Raw genomic sequence first — 17,489 nt, forward strand, 5'->3', positions numbered from 1 at the left:
TCTAGATTAGTTCTTTCTTTCTACAGGTGGAGAAAATGTTTGAGACTGAATGGAGAATAGAACATGAGACACTTACAACTGACCCAAACTCCAAAGCCCAAGCAGCTCATGTGCTGGGCAGAGAAAGCAGTAAATTGGCCCTATCAGAGTCATACCATGTTGATGAAGCTGAGTATTCACGTATGTAAACATCAACTTTCAGAATAATAATGGTTAAAAAATGAATTTCACAATACTTATATATGAGTTTCGATAGCAGGGTGTCCGCGGCCTGCTGAAATTCAAGGATGTCCTTGAATCTCCTGGAATTTCAGAAAAAATAAAAAAGTCCTGGAAATCTCCTGGAATTTTAAAATATCTCCTTGAATGTCCTGGAATTTCGCCGATCGAAAAAAAAAAAAAAGGTACTTAAAAAATTCGGCACCATTGCTGCGGATGGGCCGTCACGGCGGAAATAGATTCGAAATGAGCATTTCCGAGTTTACGTAGAATGTGTATACTGCTCCTTGACAATAGATAGATCTAATCTATTTATAGATTAGTATCGTTATCGGATCGCTTTTTCACTGAGCACGTTGATTTTCATCCAAACTACGTTCCATCACTTTTTACGGGCTGGCTGTGTCAATAAGCTGACCAGTGACGCGTCTACACTGCCTTTCACCCACCTGTGAAGCGTGTTCTTGTGATTGAAGATGGCCTTGGCTCAAAGCAAGAGCATTTCACCTGGCATTATAATGATTATTTTTCTGAAGGGCCCTCCCTCTCATAAAATCTTGTTGTAACAGAGTGTTTTTGAGTAAATCATCTCGACTCGACTCTAGCTAGAAATAGTATCTAGATTTAGATCTAGTGAAGATACTTCACGGACCTAACTTGAAAATATCGTGAATTTTAGTCCATTGAATGATCTCGATACATCTAATGTCTAGATTAGTCTAGAAATACGCTAGATTCTTGATTTAAGCTAAATCACTAGAATATAGTGAAGATTAGCATTGAAAAGTCCGCAAATTTTAGTGACTTAAATTAGATCTAGAGTCTGGATTTACTGTGACTTTTAGTGACTTAGACCTAGAGTCTAGATTTACGGTAGATTAAGGGAAGATAATTGTCACACAGACCCGAAAAATCCGCGGATTTAGTGACTTAGATCTAGAGTCTAAATTTACAGTAGATAGGTGAAGATAATTCTCACACAGCCATGAAAAGTCGTGAATTTTAGTGTCTTAAATTTAGATCTAGACTCTTAAATTTTACACTAAATCATAGAATCTAGTGAAGATAATTCACTCACAGGCGTGAAAAGTCCGTGAATTTTGTGACTTAGATCTAGCTATACTCTAGATCTACTGTAGATTTAAGCAAAATATCTCGCACACAGCTGTGAAAGTCCGTAAAAGTTATTTCGGTCGGTAAAAGACAGGGAAACTACATAGTTGAAAATGAAATTGTGCTTGGAAAAAAAACAAACGCTCATGGGTTTAATACCTTCCCCCCCAAAAAAAATAAATAAAAATAAATAAATCCAAAAGCCATTATCTAGTAAGCAAATGCCAACTAAACACACAAATAGGCCTGTATGTTACAGGCTCTGTTTATGATGAGGATTTAAGCACAGTTATTAAAACAATAAAACATTAGGCCTACATACACATAGGAACTAAAAATGTAGCCTACATTTCCACCACAGAGAAGGCAACTCTAAGAATGTTTCTTATTTTAAAAAAAATGGAATAGCAAACGTTTGTAATGTTCTTTAATAAATCTTTGAAAAGAAAAATGTTTGTTTGAGGTTTTGGGATGGCAGTCAAGTTGTTACTAGTTTAAAAGATAACTTACATATATATATATATATATATATACACATATACATAATAAGGCTTCTCTTCGAGTCCGAAGATTAATGAGCAATAATAATAATCAACTTTGACAATTGTTATGTAATATTTTTGCGCGAATTTTATGTCCTGGAATTTTAAAATTTCTCCTGGAAAAGTCCTGGAAAACTCCTTGAATTTCATATTGACTTTGGTGCAGAAACCCTGCGATAGTAAAATATTTTAGTAAAAAAAAAATGAATTGAGACAGTTAAAAAATAATTGTAAACTGTGAATCATCCTCATACAGGACACCGTAAAGTTTCTTACCCTCATATTCATCAACCTTTGAGGTCTCTTTCCAACAAGTCCCTCAGCAAGTCTTCCAAGTCTCACAAGGAAAAGAAAAAAGGAAAGAAAAAGAAGAAAAAAGAAAAATTAAGAAGTTTCCCATCTCAAGGAGCAATTAAAAGTCCCACAATTTTAGAAGTGGAAGAAGAACATGTAGAAGCGCTTTCAGTGAGTAGCATTTCATTCATACTAGTTCTGAAGATATTACACTTTAAAAGACAAAATACTTAAGAACATTTCACTCTCATATTAACTCTTTCTCTTTATAATTATTATCCATTCTGACGACATTATCCTTTTGTATTTCCCTATCTTGTTATGATTAAACCTCAATAACGTTTTTGTTTTTTATCAAAAATTGTATATTTTGTATAGAATTAAAGGGAAATGCATAATCATTTTAGATAAAACAAATAGATGTTTATAAAACCGAAATGAAATTTTATTTTGGATAGTGAAATTTAAAAATAAAAACTTTCCCGCTGTGTACACGTCTCTTTAGAACTAGATCTAGAAGAGATCTATGCAATATTTTTTGTTTATTCAAATTGAATTAAAAGTATTTTTTATGATAGTTATTCGTGTTTTCACATAACATAATGTATAACATATTTAAAACATAGAAATTATCTTAAGCTAACTTTCCTGTGTCACTACCATGCAGAAAATTGATGTAGAAAAATATTGCCTTTTTTGTAGTCCCCACTCTTTAACTCTTTTAGTGTGAATTATTTGATGAAAAAAATGTTTTGCAGGACGAAAAAAATTATCAATGTGGTAATGTTATTAAAACTGACTGAACTTTTTAATTTCATTAGAAAATCTTACATATTTGTCTTTATTTTAAAGGAAAATAAATGGGCTACAAAAGTGTAATAAAAAAAATTATTTTGAAAAAAAAATTCTTTTAATATTGTTGATTGGGAGAGAAAGAGTTAAGGTAAAAAAACACAAAACATTAGAATAAATGTCGTTTTATAATATTAGTTACAATCAGTATGTTAAGTTGTATTAATGTTTAGTTATTTTTATTATTTAAATTTTTTTTCCTTTTTTTTGTTTATATTTTGTTTTCTAAACAAAGTAAGTTTATTTATTGAATGAAACAAATCAATCTTTAGGATTCAGACAGCAGTTTTAGCAATGATGATTCCTCTGATGATGACAATGATTATGAAGATGGTATCAGAATCAGGAGTGATACTCTAGAGGAGAGCTCTGTAACTCCATCTGTTCAAGTTCAGCCTCCTACTCCTTCCACACCTCAGGAACTGATAACCATTTCAGGTTTAGAACAGGAAGAAACTACTTCAAACTCTGGACTTGTATGTATTTTTTCATCTTTTTAAAATAAGATTTTGCAATTGTACAATTACTGAACCAATGTAAAGATGTGATTGTGTGTATGTATGTTACGGCCAAAACTCGAAGTGTTGCTAGTTCGCAATCTGGCCTGCCTTTTCTCAAAATGGCTGAAGCATATGGGCAATACTCGATGTACTTGAAACTTAAAGTGTTTTTACTACTTGGCTGGCCACTTTGTGAAATGCTGGGGAAATCCCTGGTCAATACTCAATGGGTTTATTCAAGACTGTTTGTGCAGCTGTAGTCTTTGTAATATCAGTTGGCTTTGCTGTTTTTCTACTTGCATGCTTTCTTGTTAGATGGTCAACTGAAAATATCAAAAAGTTATGACTATGACTGTTCAATAAAGATGACATAATTCTATTAACTAATCTAAAATTAAAGTTCATACACATAGGCTTAGTTCATGCCGTCAGGTCTCTATAATCACTGACCAGCATCCAAGGCTACACCCAATGCAATTACACTAGAAAGTGCTTTAAAATCATAAACTGCTGTGTAATTTGCAATGTCTTAAATGTTCATCTTGAAACAAGTAATGATGGAAATTGATACATTTTTATATAAAGTAATTTGACATATTTGTTAGTATAACATTTAATAGTATATAAAAAAAAAAAAATGCTATTTTGTGCATTGGCTGGTCAAGGTGAAGCAGTGGTGGCCAGTTTTTACTGCTAAGCAAAGATAACAACATTTTCTTCTTTGTGGTGAACTTCTGTTTTGTTTCATTAAATAGGTTGACTTTTTTATTGGGCCTGATTTCCCAACACCTTTAAATGAACAACCAGAACACTTTCCTCAATCACTTCCTGCTGAATCCAATGAGCCCCAACTTCAAGACTCGGGTGACACTTTCACTATCTCTGATGAAGAAACTGGCTTAAAATCTAATGGTATACTACATGCACATTCTGACCAATCTGATGTTCAGTTATCAGGCCAGGAAACAGATGCTATTCAAGAAGCTGCACGTTCCCATAGGCCTGATTACCTTAACCTTGCTCTTTCTGATGGTGTGGGAACACCTTCACCTAAAGCAAGTGTGCCTGTCAGAGAATATAGTTCTGGGGGCAAAGTCAAGTTTGTTGTTGGTAAGTCTTTTTTATTTTCCTCTATTACACACAGTGAATATAGTTATTTTAGTTTAAAAATTTTTTTTTAGGATGAACAATAAGTGTTTATTTCTATCCTGGTAATTATCTAATAGTGTTTTTGTGTATGATGATTTTAGTAGGAAATCTAGTGCTTTTTTTTTTAATTTTATAGACATTTTTAATGCTTTGAATGACTGTTATTTTAAACTGACATAAAATTTTAAGTTTTTAATGCAAAAGTTGTTACATTCACAGGTTCATTTTACTTCTTAGGAATTTTCTAAGATGGGGTTTGATCAATTAGCAATCTGAAACATAAGCTTTTTATTAAACCTTTCTATTTAACTTTCAGCATTTTCCCCAAATGGTCAATATTTAATTTTTTAAATCCCATATAAAAAAAATAATTAAAAAATAGAAACGTTTAACAGCATAAAATAAACTTCTTGAAGCACTCAAAAACTCTATGGGACCTAACTTGCCATTGTAGACACTTTCAAAAGTGAATTCATAAAACCAACTTGATATTTTCATTTTTGTTCTCTAGAAATGAAGTCATGTATTTGTGTGGGAGAAAATTACCACAATATAAATGTAAATTCTGTAGCATAGGTAATGTGAAGCAGTATTTTAAAACAACTAGATCTACATGAATTCTAAAATCTAGATTTAAAAATTCCAAAAACTATCAGTGAATGTAAGTGCCTATTAAGTGTGTGTGTGTTTTTTGGATGGGAGGATTTTTTGTTTAATATAGTTTATGGGGGTAGGACTATTCTATCTTTGCGAATTATAAATAAGGGGGAAAAATAAGTTTTAGTGTGCATAAGGTGCATCTCAAGATAAAGACCAATGTGAACTTTAGATCTATAACTAACAAAATAAAAAAGTGGACTAAATTGGTGTCTCTTCCAAACTGTTCATCGGATTAGAAAATCTTAAATATTCAAGGGTCAAAAGTCTTTGTTGGGAGGAGCATTATGACCAAAAAAAAAAGGGGGGGGAGGGGAGTTATGGAGAGAGAGAGATAAGGGGATAGACACATACATTTATATATAGATACACAGATTTATATACAGTTAGAGAAAGATATATAAGAGAGAGAGGAGGTCTTTCCAATTTAACATAACAGAAACTAGAATTCACTGGCTAAAAGGTATGTCAGTGGGGGTGTTAAAATGCAAACTGTTTCATTGGAAGTTTAAAAAACAAAACAATTTATAGCCTAGGAAGAAATCAGTGGGTGTAGCTGGTAATATAAAAGAAAACAGTAGTACTGTAATGTAAATAACAAGTTATACTGTTTCATTATAACTTGTTACTTATCAAATAGGTGATGATTCCAGTTATCCAAGCTATGGAAATTTCCAGACACCTATGCCAGTTGTAGCTGGTGAAGAGCAAACAATTAAAGAACAAGAACCTGAAGAGGAGGAAGACAAAGAAAATGTGTGGAAAAGAAAAAAAAGAAGAGATTCAGGCAGCAAAAGAAGAGGCAGCAGTGATGATGAAGATCATGCTTTACTTAGAGTTCCTAGGTTTTTATTGCTTTTATACTTTAGGAATGATCTAGTGTTATATTACTTACTTAGACTTTGATTGTTTGGTGCAAACTGCCTCTACTTTCACACCAGCAGCCTCATTTTATTAGAATAAATATAAGAATTTGAAATATTTATTTTAAGTGGCAACTGTTCAATGACTTCACATTTTGTGAAAATGCTTTCCTTTGTACATTGTCTTGAAAAGTTTTATTTTTCTTATGTAACACTGAACATTTATTTTGTTTGGATATCTTTGAATAGTATTTCTAACAATTATTAAATCAGTGCACTCTGTAATATTTAGTTCTTACAAATTAAGTACTATTATGGAGTACAGACTTTAGTAATAGATTGTTCTAAATCATTAAGTTAACGGAAACTTATTTGTGGCAAACTATTTGATTCCAAATGTAGTGATCTCTTACATTTTAAAAAATTAAAGAAATGAATTTAAGCTAAATTTCAGTGTATAAAAACTTCTATTGTTATCAGCATGGAAGGCAGTCAGTCAACAAAATCAGGCAAACGTCGACATCATCATCACCATGAACATTTTCACCGAGAAGATTTAATCATGAGACGCCAGAAAGGAAGTGAGGTCAAGTTAGATGAAGCTTTAAAGAAATCTCCCACAGAGACAGAGGAAGCCTCAATGTTATACAAAGCAGATCTTGATGAAATGGCAAGTAAGTCAGTCTGGAATTGATCTATTTTTCATTAATACATTGTTATTCAGAGCAATAGTTAAGCACAGTGAGGCCCCAGCCTTATTTATCATGTGGCCATTTTAATTTCTGATATCCCTGTTGCAGGCCACATCACAGAAAAGATGAAAAAAAAATGAAATAGATAATAAACCCATTTTTTAAATTAACCGTGGATTAGGATTTTTGAAGTTTTTCTGAATCTTAACTTCTGAATATCTGTCTACATAAATGATATAGAAGTTTGTAGCACTGAATCTAAATGTTTGTCAGTAAGGCTATTCATCAGTAAAATGTTTGTTCAAACAAATAAATACTTGTAAACATTGTTCTCATCCTTAATGCTTGTGTTCAGAGATTTGGAAGATTGTCTGCATTGCTTGTAAACATTGTCAATAAGCATGATATGTAACATATAATAATAGCAGCACTAAGGTACTAAGGTTATTATTATTATTGGTACCTTAGTGCTGCTATTATTATGTTACATGTCATGTTTATTCATAATTTGTTTTAGCACTAAAAGCTTCAAACTCTATTTGTCATAAAAATTGTCAGGTAGAGGAATCTAGTTTTTTTTAGTAAAATCAGTTTCAGTTGCAGATCTGTCACAGAACTTGTCACATCGACCACAAAAAGTTTTTTTCGAAAAAGAAATCATGAAAATCCTCAAATCTTTCACTGAAATTATCTTTCAAGATCCTCAGAAGTTGGGATAATCATAACTAGTGATGAAAGATCCTTTATGATGGTTGAAACGTCTATAAAGAGGTCTTTGCCTGTTCCCTGCATGCTCACTATAACTGCTAAATCCTCTGTTTGTACCATGAATCTTCTTCCTCGTTCTCATTTTTATGTTGGAGCATTCAGATGACTAGACCAATATATATGAGATGAACTGCACAGTGGTTTCCAAATCAGAGAGCTCTCCATATAGTTTTCTTTCTATTGGGGTGAATAAATACCAAGAGTTGAGCATTATCGGTGGACTCGTCAGTGGAAACAAAACATTTTGAAATTTGCTGTTCTGTCTGAATAGATATTTTTACTCATATCTTACGAACCCCTTGTAATAGTCATGTAAGAAAGGCTGAAGTCTTCATTTTTTTTTTCAAAGCATATTTCATCTATCACTGCTACCAAGCACTTTCTTAAGCATTCATTGTCAGAAAATGGATTCATTTCTGTGTTTAAAATGTGAGTCACTCTTGCCGCAAAATCACTCTTGCCACAAAAGAGCAAAGCTTGCCCTTACTGGTGATTCATTTTCTTTTTTGGTAAACATTTTCGTCAGTCATCCAATCTTTAGGCTTAACTTAGAAATTTTTGTCTTTGCTGCTTAAACCAAGACTACCATTAGAAATAATGCCTCTGTTGCACATGCAAAATGCCAAGGATAAAGTGGAATTTTTTAAGAACGAAAAATAGGCTGTCTACTTATGTCACCAAATAGATAAACGTTGTTTCCTTTCCAAAAGAAAAAATACTATGAATATTAAAATACCTAATAATAAAATCCACCGAAGAAACATTGAGAGTGCTAACATTGTAAAGGATACATTTTTTGTGGGATTTTCTTCCTTTTGATCTGATTTTTCCATGGGCTGGAAAGAACCATGTCTATCCCATGGACTGTATTTTGGGCATCTCTGCTTTTGTGTGCATATGATCTCATGAATATTAATGTATGTTTCAGGTCATAGATTTGAAGATCAGAGAGGTATCAGGAGACATAAAATAGCTAGAAGTAAAGGGGCACTACACTCCATTGTACACATTGGAAAATCACACCATGTGAAGAAAAGTAAAACTGTTAAAAAGTTTGATCACAGTCCACATGAGGTAATTACTTTTATTGTGTTGCATGTCAGTGTTTCTCTTTCTATAGTATTTGTTATTCTGAAGCAAAAAATAATATAATAAATAGTATGTTATGCTGTACAGATAAGTGGTATCTGTATGTATGAATATTTCTACTCATCAGGTGTTTATTGTGCACATATATGTGTGTTATTTGTTTTTCTGCCATGTACATGTATGTATCAAATCTGAATCTGTATGTGTGTGTGTAAACCTTGCTTATTTGAATGTGATATCTATATCTGTGTGTAATAACTATTTGTGTGTGATATCTATATCTGTGTGTGATACTCTCCAGGTGTTTGTTGAACTTGATGAGCTTCATGCTGGAACTGAAGACACATGGGAGTGGCGGGAGAAAGCTCGATGGATTAAATTTGAAGAGGATGTTGAGGAAGGTGCAGATAGGTGGGGCAAACCACATGTTGCTTCATTGTCTTTTCATTCACTTCTAGAACTAAGACGAGGATTAGAGAATGGTAATTTGTCATTTAAATATATTTAAAAAATACTTTTTTAAAAACAAAGCTTATATTGAGTGAAGTTGAATCAATTATTTTGAATGAAATTAATTTCGATTAGATAGAATAACAATAATAAATTTTGCAATTTGAAATATTTTTTTAAAATGCTTTTTGTTAAGCATAACTTTCATGCTTATATGATCAGGGCATTATTTTAGTGGGTCAGTTTTGTTGGTGCTGGTGGGGTGTGTGTGTGTTTAATCTCAGAGTGGTTTCCATTCTGCCTTTTCCAAAGCAGTATAAAAAACAAAAAATTCAAACTCGACGTTTGAATCCTACTGAGTTGGAAGGCTGACATGCCAGCCAATGAGCTATTCAAGTACTTATAAAAAATAGATTTTTTAGAGATTATTTTTAGTTTACGATTTTTAATGAACAACCAAATTCTCTATGCAAGGCTTATCTCCTCTTAGCTTTGTACATCTATTATATAAAGCAGAATGTTTGGCTTATGTATGTATGTCTGTATGTCCCTGTATAGAAATAAAGACCACTTGACCAATCTTGATAAAACTTGGCAAAAATGTTCCTTGGGTACCAACTTAGACCGTAGTGTATGTATTGTGGCCCTAAAACAAACTTAAAACCCTCAAAAAAAAAAAAAAAGATTAACTCTATTACAGCTATAGTATTTTATGGATCTAGGCCATGTTTATAATGTTGACATGAGAAAAGATCAAAAGGATTTAGATCTAGATCTAATTTTAAGAACTAAACTTTGCACTTGTAGTTGTTTTTTTTTTGACACATGAAAATACAAAATATAGTTTATTGATTTCATTATTTAATAAATATATCCTTGAAATTTGTGTTTCAAAAGCATTTTTACATTAATTCGTTATTTATATCTGCGAATTTAGATATCCCAATGCACATTCTTTCATTAGACATCACCAAATGGTTACACATTAACACATCTCTCTACTGAGTCTATTCCTAGGCCTAGGTCTAAAACTCTTATTGAACTCTAAGATGATAAAACTTCTTTTCGCAAAGATAGTTTTATGCTTTAACACATGAACATACTAATTATGTTCCATTCATTTCATATTTTAATCTAATTAACATTCAAATTTGTTTTTCTAAAGCATTTTTAATACATTTGTTCGCTGTTTGCTAAAGCTGCGTAGCCATGTTGAGATAGGCCTATATTCATTCATGAAAAAAAGTCGCGCATGCCCAGAGCAAAGCCTTCACGCAGCACAGAATGAACTCTATAAAAGCCAATTTTTAACTCTAGATTAGTCTAGATCTAGATCTATGTCTACCTCAAGATCGACTTTATACTTTAGCACATGAACATACAAAATTAAGTCTATTTATTTCAAATTTTAATCAAATATATGTAGGCCTACAAGCAAGTGTTTTAATTTGAAAAAATGGATTTAAGTAGATTAGCTATTTTGATTTGATGGCTTCATTCATACTATTTTTACATTTACACATTCGCTTTATTTATTACATTATTATTTAGTTGAAATGTTTTAAAAACACTCTCAGTGATTATATCGACAGTAATACGCAAATAAAGACCCTCGGGTCGCGAGTAAAATATGTCTAGTTTTTTCTATATAAAACAAAATATATTATGACTTGTCGGTAACTAATTGTTTAATTTTTTTTATTGATTCAAGTGTTGTCATCAGCAATAAATAATTGTGCAAATTTTAAACTTGACCCAAGAATGTTAAATGGGAGAAATAACATGTCATAGATTCCACCCACCCAGGCAGACAGAGTGTTAAAAAAAAAGATATTTTTTGTGGAAACACAGGCAGGTAAAGAGACAGGTTTCAATATTTTCAGCATGAAAATACAGAAGCTATGAACTACAAACTATCAACAATCACAATCCTATCAGTAAAAAAGATAGTTTGACCTAATGATCATGTTCTCTCAAACATTTAACAAACTAGTGTCTCTCAACATACCCCTCCTTACTTCCCATTAATCAGTGGTTCTTGGGGAACAGCATATTGAGCTACAGAAATACACTTTAATGTTATCTACAGAGCAGACTTCCTATTAAATGTCAAATAATCTATTTTTCAACTTGTCACAATTCTTTTACAACTAAAACTATTCTGCACATTCTAGGTACTGTATTGCTAGACTTGGAGGCATCAGATTTAACATCTATCATTCATAATGTTGTGGAAAATATGGTTATTAGAGACTTGGTGGAGGAGGAAGTCAAAGGGAAGCTACTTAGGACTCTACTTCTGAAGCACAAGTTTGTAGCTTACCTTATTTTTTTTAATTTTTTTTTTTTGGTAAAAGAAGTTCTTTACATTATTTTATTTAATTTTTAAAAACTTTGTATATTCTTGGATGTTTTAATTTTGTATAGACAGTATTTATGCTATTTCATACTGACACAATATATTTTATACCTTTATTTTGTTGTTATAATATAGAATTGTATAGCTAGTCTCATCTTACATTTATTGTTCTTAGTTGTAATTTTTTTTTTGTAGTTCTAATGTTTTCATATTCAGTATTCAGTTATGTAGACTTGTAATAGTGACCTTGAAATCTACACTAAAATTTAAACAAGATTCTGATGGCCACATATATTTACAATGCCCTTAATTATTGAAATTCAATTGGTGTGATAAATGATTTTTCATTCTTATGAAATTAAACAATTAAAAAAACCCCACAATGTTTAAGTTTAAAATATTGAATGATCTACAGTAATACTGTAAGAAACTCTTAAGTTAAGTTTCCAAATTCTAATTTTCAATATCACTGAGGCCTTAGTTACCACATGCCAGTGTCTAAATTGTTGGATTTTCTTATGTACACTAAAGAGCAGAAGGCTGTGGAGACTATCAGGTTCCCTAGCTCACACTTGTGACAAGTGGATTCTGTGTTTGATGGTCTTTTGTCTAGGGTATCATGTATGGGAGACTTCATTTTCACAGAATTATAAGTACAAGCACACATCTAGCTATAGGCAAACAACAAAGCGTGGAATATAATTTACAATGAATAGATATTTATTTACAAAATATAAGGATTGGATTACGAAATATAAAGGTAAAAGTATATGATGGATGGATGTACAATATGAATTTGGGCCTAAATCATTATTAGATGTTATGGGCAAGTGGTTTGAGAGTCATTAGGCACGAAGCTTATTTTTGAGCCAGGTGGTGCTGTGTGTAGACTGGTGTGGCTAGTTGCTGTGGCTCTGGGCTGGTGGAACAGATCCCAGCCGTGGGCAGTTCAGCTGTGGAGGCATAGATCAACTGAAATTACCAGCTGTAAAAGCCAGTGAGGGGTCTTGGCAGAGGTTACTAATTTAATAACAACTCAGCTTGTGTTGCTTGCTGGGTGAAGAGCTCTGAGCAGAAAGGGAGATCACCTAGATAGGGTAGAGGATGTGGCGATACAAAAAAAGCATGTTAGCCTTAATGACATTGCAGGGATGTAGATGCCCTTCTGGGAAGGACATCTTCAGCATGAATCGGATAAGCCTATACTTAAGAAAAAATAAAACACGTGATATTTAATTGTAGCTAAGGGAGCTAATGAGTTAATAATAAAGGAGAGAGGGGAGATAAAAAATTATAGTTATCATGGGAGGTAAATAATTTCTACATGAAGTTCACTAGTTACAGTGAATAGTAATTACTAACATTACATAAACTAGTGGGATCAAGAGGAACGGAAGATCAATGAATGATGTTCGCCTGTCGCTTAACATAAATAAATATTCATCTAGCTGGTGGAACCGGGCCTCTAGTCTTAAGATATAGAAAAATAACATATTTAACTAAAGTAACCTTTCGAAGGCTACGTCTGATATAGGTACAATATAAACACAGGTAAACATTGTAAAACAGTAAATGTCTGAAGAATTCCTGTGAAGGAAAATATAATCTTAGTGAATAACATTGAATTATGGGCGTATTAACTTGTTTAGGTAACATTAAAGCTATATGGATAATCTAACTGCTAGAATAATTCCCTGCATAGGAATAAAATAATTGTGAATGTTTCTAAGGTTTTAGGTAAGAGGTAATTTATCAGAGATAAATTAAGTACTAAATAGCAAAATATATGTGTGAATATTCAATAATTAACACATCTTCTGGTCTAGATTTAACCTGTACAAAGACATTGGATTTAATTTGTATAAATTCATTGGCAATTGAGGCATCTAAATGTCTATACTAGTGCTAGATCAAATGACTTTCAAGTCATTAAATAAGTCTCATCAATTCAATGTGTTACCCGCACATCTACACATAGCTAGGTAAATTAATAAAGATCATATAATGATATGAAAAAAACCTACTTACATTAATCCAGGTGATTTAGAAATACACAAATGCACAAATAACAAAAATAACTAAATGCATAAAATTAATTATAACTAAGTAAAGTGGTTCTCAAGCACTCTACTAAGTTACATACCACCAATCTGAGAAGGAAAAATCATCTGGTAATCAGAGACTGGAGAGCTTTCTTTTTAGCTCTAGTGCTTAGAAGGGGATGATTTAAATGATGCATGTTGACGAAAGTTAACAAAAATGGCAGGGGGGGGGGAAAAGTGGGGGCAGTAAGCAGATAGGCAACATCAAGAGAAGTCTGTCTGATCTGAGATAAATGCTGCTGGCATCTCTTGTCTACTTGAGCAGGAGTTCAGAGATAGCAAGGGGGGGGGGGAGATAACACTGGTGCTTGACAATGAAAGTTGCATCATGACATGGGACAGTGTGAGCCATGGCCAGAGAATCTTCAAGTGGGCAGTTATTGAAGTGTGCCTTAGAACTCAGCAACTGTTCCAGAGAAGAGGGGGGGTCAGAGGGGAAAGTGTTACTTGTCCATCATGACGTGAGGGGAGAGGAAAAGTCCTGTCCATCATATGTCTACATTGGTCCAGTGAATGGTAGGAGGGACATGCCTTAGTGAGGTGTTCAGTGAAACTTGACAGGGGAGGTGATTCCTGTCTTGAGTCATGTTTGACAGATGTTAGTTAATGTCTGGAGTTTATATTGCTAGTTGTTACTCTCCAAGTCTCTTACCAAACAAAAAAACTGCTTTCTCATTTGTGTTGAAGTTTCAGATTTTATAATTTAGGTCAGTGCTTTTGACCTCCAGTTTGGCCTTTGGGTCTTACAAGCTTGCCTAGCCTTGTTGATCAGATTTTTGACATCTGCATTTGCTCTCCCTTCTTTGTTTATGATGCTTCCAAAGTAGACAAAGTTGTGGGTTTTCCTAAATCAGTCTTCTACGCTTCTATTGAGAGTTTAATTCTGTCTTAAGCATCTTGTAGTTTATATGATAGGAGGCTATCTGTGAAATTCAGATCCTCAAGTTGATTCCATTGAATTGCCAGCTGTTGACCTTCTCATTATTTAGTCAATTACCTAGAGGAAGATTGTGGGGAAAGCATTTAGATTTGCTTAGACTAACTGCTTAGGGAAATTTGTTGTGATTACAAGGACTCTTTTCTCATATAAAGACACTTACTCCCATCTTCATTTCAAATGAACAAGAGTAAGCTCCCCTCAACAGTCTTTAAAATGTTTGTTTCTACCAAAACACTGATCCCCCACCAGTACAGCTGTCTGACAGCTTGAACTCAAAACTTTTTTATCAATATCTGTTTGGCAGTAGTGACACCATTTTGTTCATTATGGAGTGCAAGCACCTTTGGTGATAATGTTCTAGTGGTGCTTTCTATATTGCACCCAGAGCCTTGCAGGATGGGTTGTAAGAACCACTGCTTAGTAGAAATGGATTTTTCATTTTATTTAAGCATTCAGCGAAAGAATATGAAAAAAAGTCTAGGATCATGAGAAATGAAATAGCACTGATAGAAATGTTTACTATTGCAATGCTGTTCTACACATGCTTCCTATGTCCCAACATTATATAAACTTAAGTTTTACTGTTGCAGAAAATATGAACACCTTTTTAAAACAAACTTATGTGACCTCTGATATATTTGATAAAGTTTATTCAAATTTTGATCTTATTTCCTTTGGGGAGTAGCCAACTGGAGTCAAGCTAAGACTAACAATGTAGTCTAAATTATTTTAGGTGACTTAGAAGAAAAGTGTATTGCTGCTGAAAAACAAAACATGATCTACTTAGAATCAAATGTTAAAAACGTTTTCTACTTTGTTTAAAAGATTATTTCTTTAAATTGAATCATTTTTAAAAAACTTAGTATATGCATTTGTGATTTCCCTTGTTGGTCAATTAAATTTTCAGGCATGTGAGTGGCCGGTCCGCATTTCTACGGCGTAATCCTTCTTATTCTAATTTGGCCAGCCTGGATAGTTCAGGGAAAAGGTTTTTGCCTGCTTTTATTTCTTAGTTGGATGTTTTCAGTTTTTGTATCATTTGTGATTGACTAGTAAAGATGATTGATCATTTACGCTTAATAATTTTTCTTTTTTTTTTTTTGATTGTACGAATGATGCATATTAAATGTGAATTGTTGACTAGCCTTAAGATATCAGGAAAAAGAATTATATTTTGAGAGTATAAATGACTAGTATGAATGACTCTCAAACTAAAAGATTTTCTTCAAACTTCATGTAGGTAGTGTTGCCAACTTGTCAGTGAAGAATTTTTAATATCAGCTGTATTTTTTAAATTTCTTAAATAAATATGCTTTTATTTGAAAAAAGTAATTACCAATAAGATTGATCAACTAATTTAGAGCAAATTACCTGATAATATAGTTGAATCAATGACTTCTGTGCCATTTAGATACAAATGTAAAGCTAAGTGTTAAAACAATGAATGATGCATACATTTATAATGGCAGCACTAGGTAAAATATTTTCTTATTGAGATATTTAGTAGACCATTACCTCTCCTTCAAACTTGCACCTAATGCTGCCACTACATTTGTAACTTGCATGGTCCTTAGGTAGGACCATTCAAAACTAAGAACATTAGAAATAATTTTTCAGCAGGTTTAAATGTAGTAAATTGTGGGAAAGGGTTTCCTTTTTATTTTCACAGAAGGATTGAAGCTTAGTTTCATTACTAAAGTATTCTATAATTCATGGACCAAATTGTGTGTGGTGGGAAGACATTATATTGCAGGCTGTCCCAGAGAGCAATTTTTTTTTTAGGACTGCAACAAATGACTAAAAAAGTGTGTGTGCAAAGTCTAAATTGGCAGGACACAGGCCATTTGATTGAAGGATGCAAAAAAAACAAACAAACTTTTAAAATAAATTTTGTTGTGGAGAGAAGCATTCTAATTTGGGCTGTATACCATTTCAACATAGCAAAGCACATGTATCAGCTAGTTATCTACATTTAAAGTTTATCTGAGGGAGGCCATGTTTAAAAAAGAATTATGTAATGATATTTGATGTAAAAGCTTCATCATTAATTTGACACACATGCTGATTTTCCTATCTACCATGTAAGAACAACATTGTTGGCAATACTAAATCTACATAAAAGTTGATTTAATGAAACCTCTATATTATTGCTTACTGAAAATGAATATAAATGAAGTCAATAGTTAAAAGTGTTTGCTTGAAAGTCTTCAATGTTGTACAATGCCATGGTGACCAGAGTAGCAAGACATAGTAATCTACAGCATGACTTGTATCCCAGTCCCATGATATCTGTCAGATTGCATTTTGTTTTGAAATAATTCTTCTTCTAGGCTTGCATACTTAGAAACACTGTTTGTCAAAGCAGCTTTAGACACATTTTCTTGGTTATTAACTGAACTAGTCTCAACTTGTACCATAACTTTTGTTTTGCTCATGACAAACCAGATGCACAAGAGTTCTTTCTTATAATGTTTGCAGTATATACAATAAGCACACATTGAACTTGTAGGTGACCATTTTCCCATTAATTCTTCAAGTGACACAAGTCATAATCTCAAATATGCTCTTATAAAATTAAATATTTCAGATAGGCTACTCTAATGAAATGTTCCTTTTCATACTACATTTTAAATAAGAACACCAGAAAGAATATAATGTATTTCAACTTTGAAACTAGTTTGAGTGCAGCATTAAGTCAAAAAGGATTTTTTTTGGTTTCAAATATGATAAAGAGCATGTTTCAGTACATAGTTGAATATTTGAAACATAATTATTGACTAGTACCTTCAATTCCTTGGAAATATAGAGATTACATTGAAATTATCTTTAACCATCTAGGATCAATGTAAACAATTGAAGTAAAAGGGGAAAACCATTTAGGGTAAATGGTCACTGTATTT

General features: G+C 32.6%; 1 protein-coding gene across 5 annotated transcripts in view; it reads left to right on the forward strand.

Annotated features, from left to right (window-relative positions):
* Positions 1–17,489, forward strand: part of LOC106069002 (anion exchange protein 2-like) — a 71,803-nt gene that overhangs the window by 34,481 nt on the left and 19,833 nt on the right. For 4 of the 5 annotated variants that reach the window (XM_056014416.1, XM_056014420.1, XM_056014417.1 and 1 more), the window contains 10 exons: positions 27–180; positions 2,131–2,339; positions 3,293–3,496; positions 4,276–4,630; positions 5,967–6,171; positions 6,670–6,863; positions 8,578–8,723; positions 9,040–9,220; positions 11,363–11,498; positions 15,497–15,577. In XM_056014416.1, the coding sequence (XP_055870391.1) occupies positions 27–180; positions 2,131–2,339; positions 3,293–3,496; positions 4,276–4,630; positions 5,967–6,171; positions 6,670–6,863; positions 8,578–8,723; positions 9,040–9,220; positions 11,363–11,498; positions 15,497–15,577 (1,865 nt within the window). The remainder of the gene's footprint in view (positions 1–26; positions 181–2,130; positions 2,340–3,292; positions 3,497–4,275; positions 4,631–5,966; positions 6,172–6,669; positions 6,864–8,577; positions 8,724–9,039; positions 9,221–11,362; positions 11,499–15,496; positions 15,578–17,489) is intronic. The other variant, XM_056014419.1, reaches the window with a different exon arrangement.

This window comes from Biomphalaria glabrata, chromosome 16, assembly GCF_947242115.1.
Source record: "Biomphalaria glabrata chromosome 16, xgBioGlab47.1, whole genome shotgun sequence".
In the NCBI taxonomy this organism is placed as follows: domain Eukaryota; kingdom Metazoa; phylum Mollusca; class Gastropoda; family Planorbidae; genus Biomphalaria; species Biomphalaria glabrata.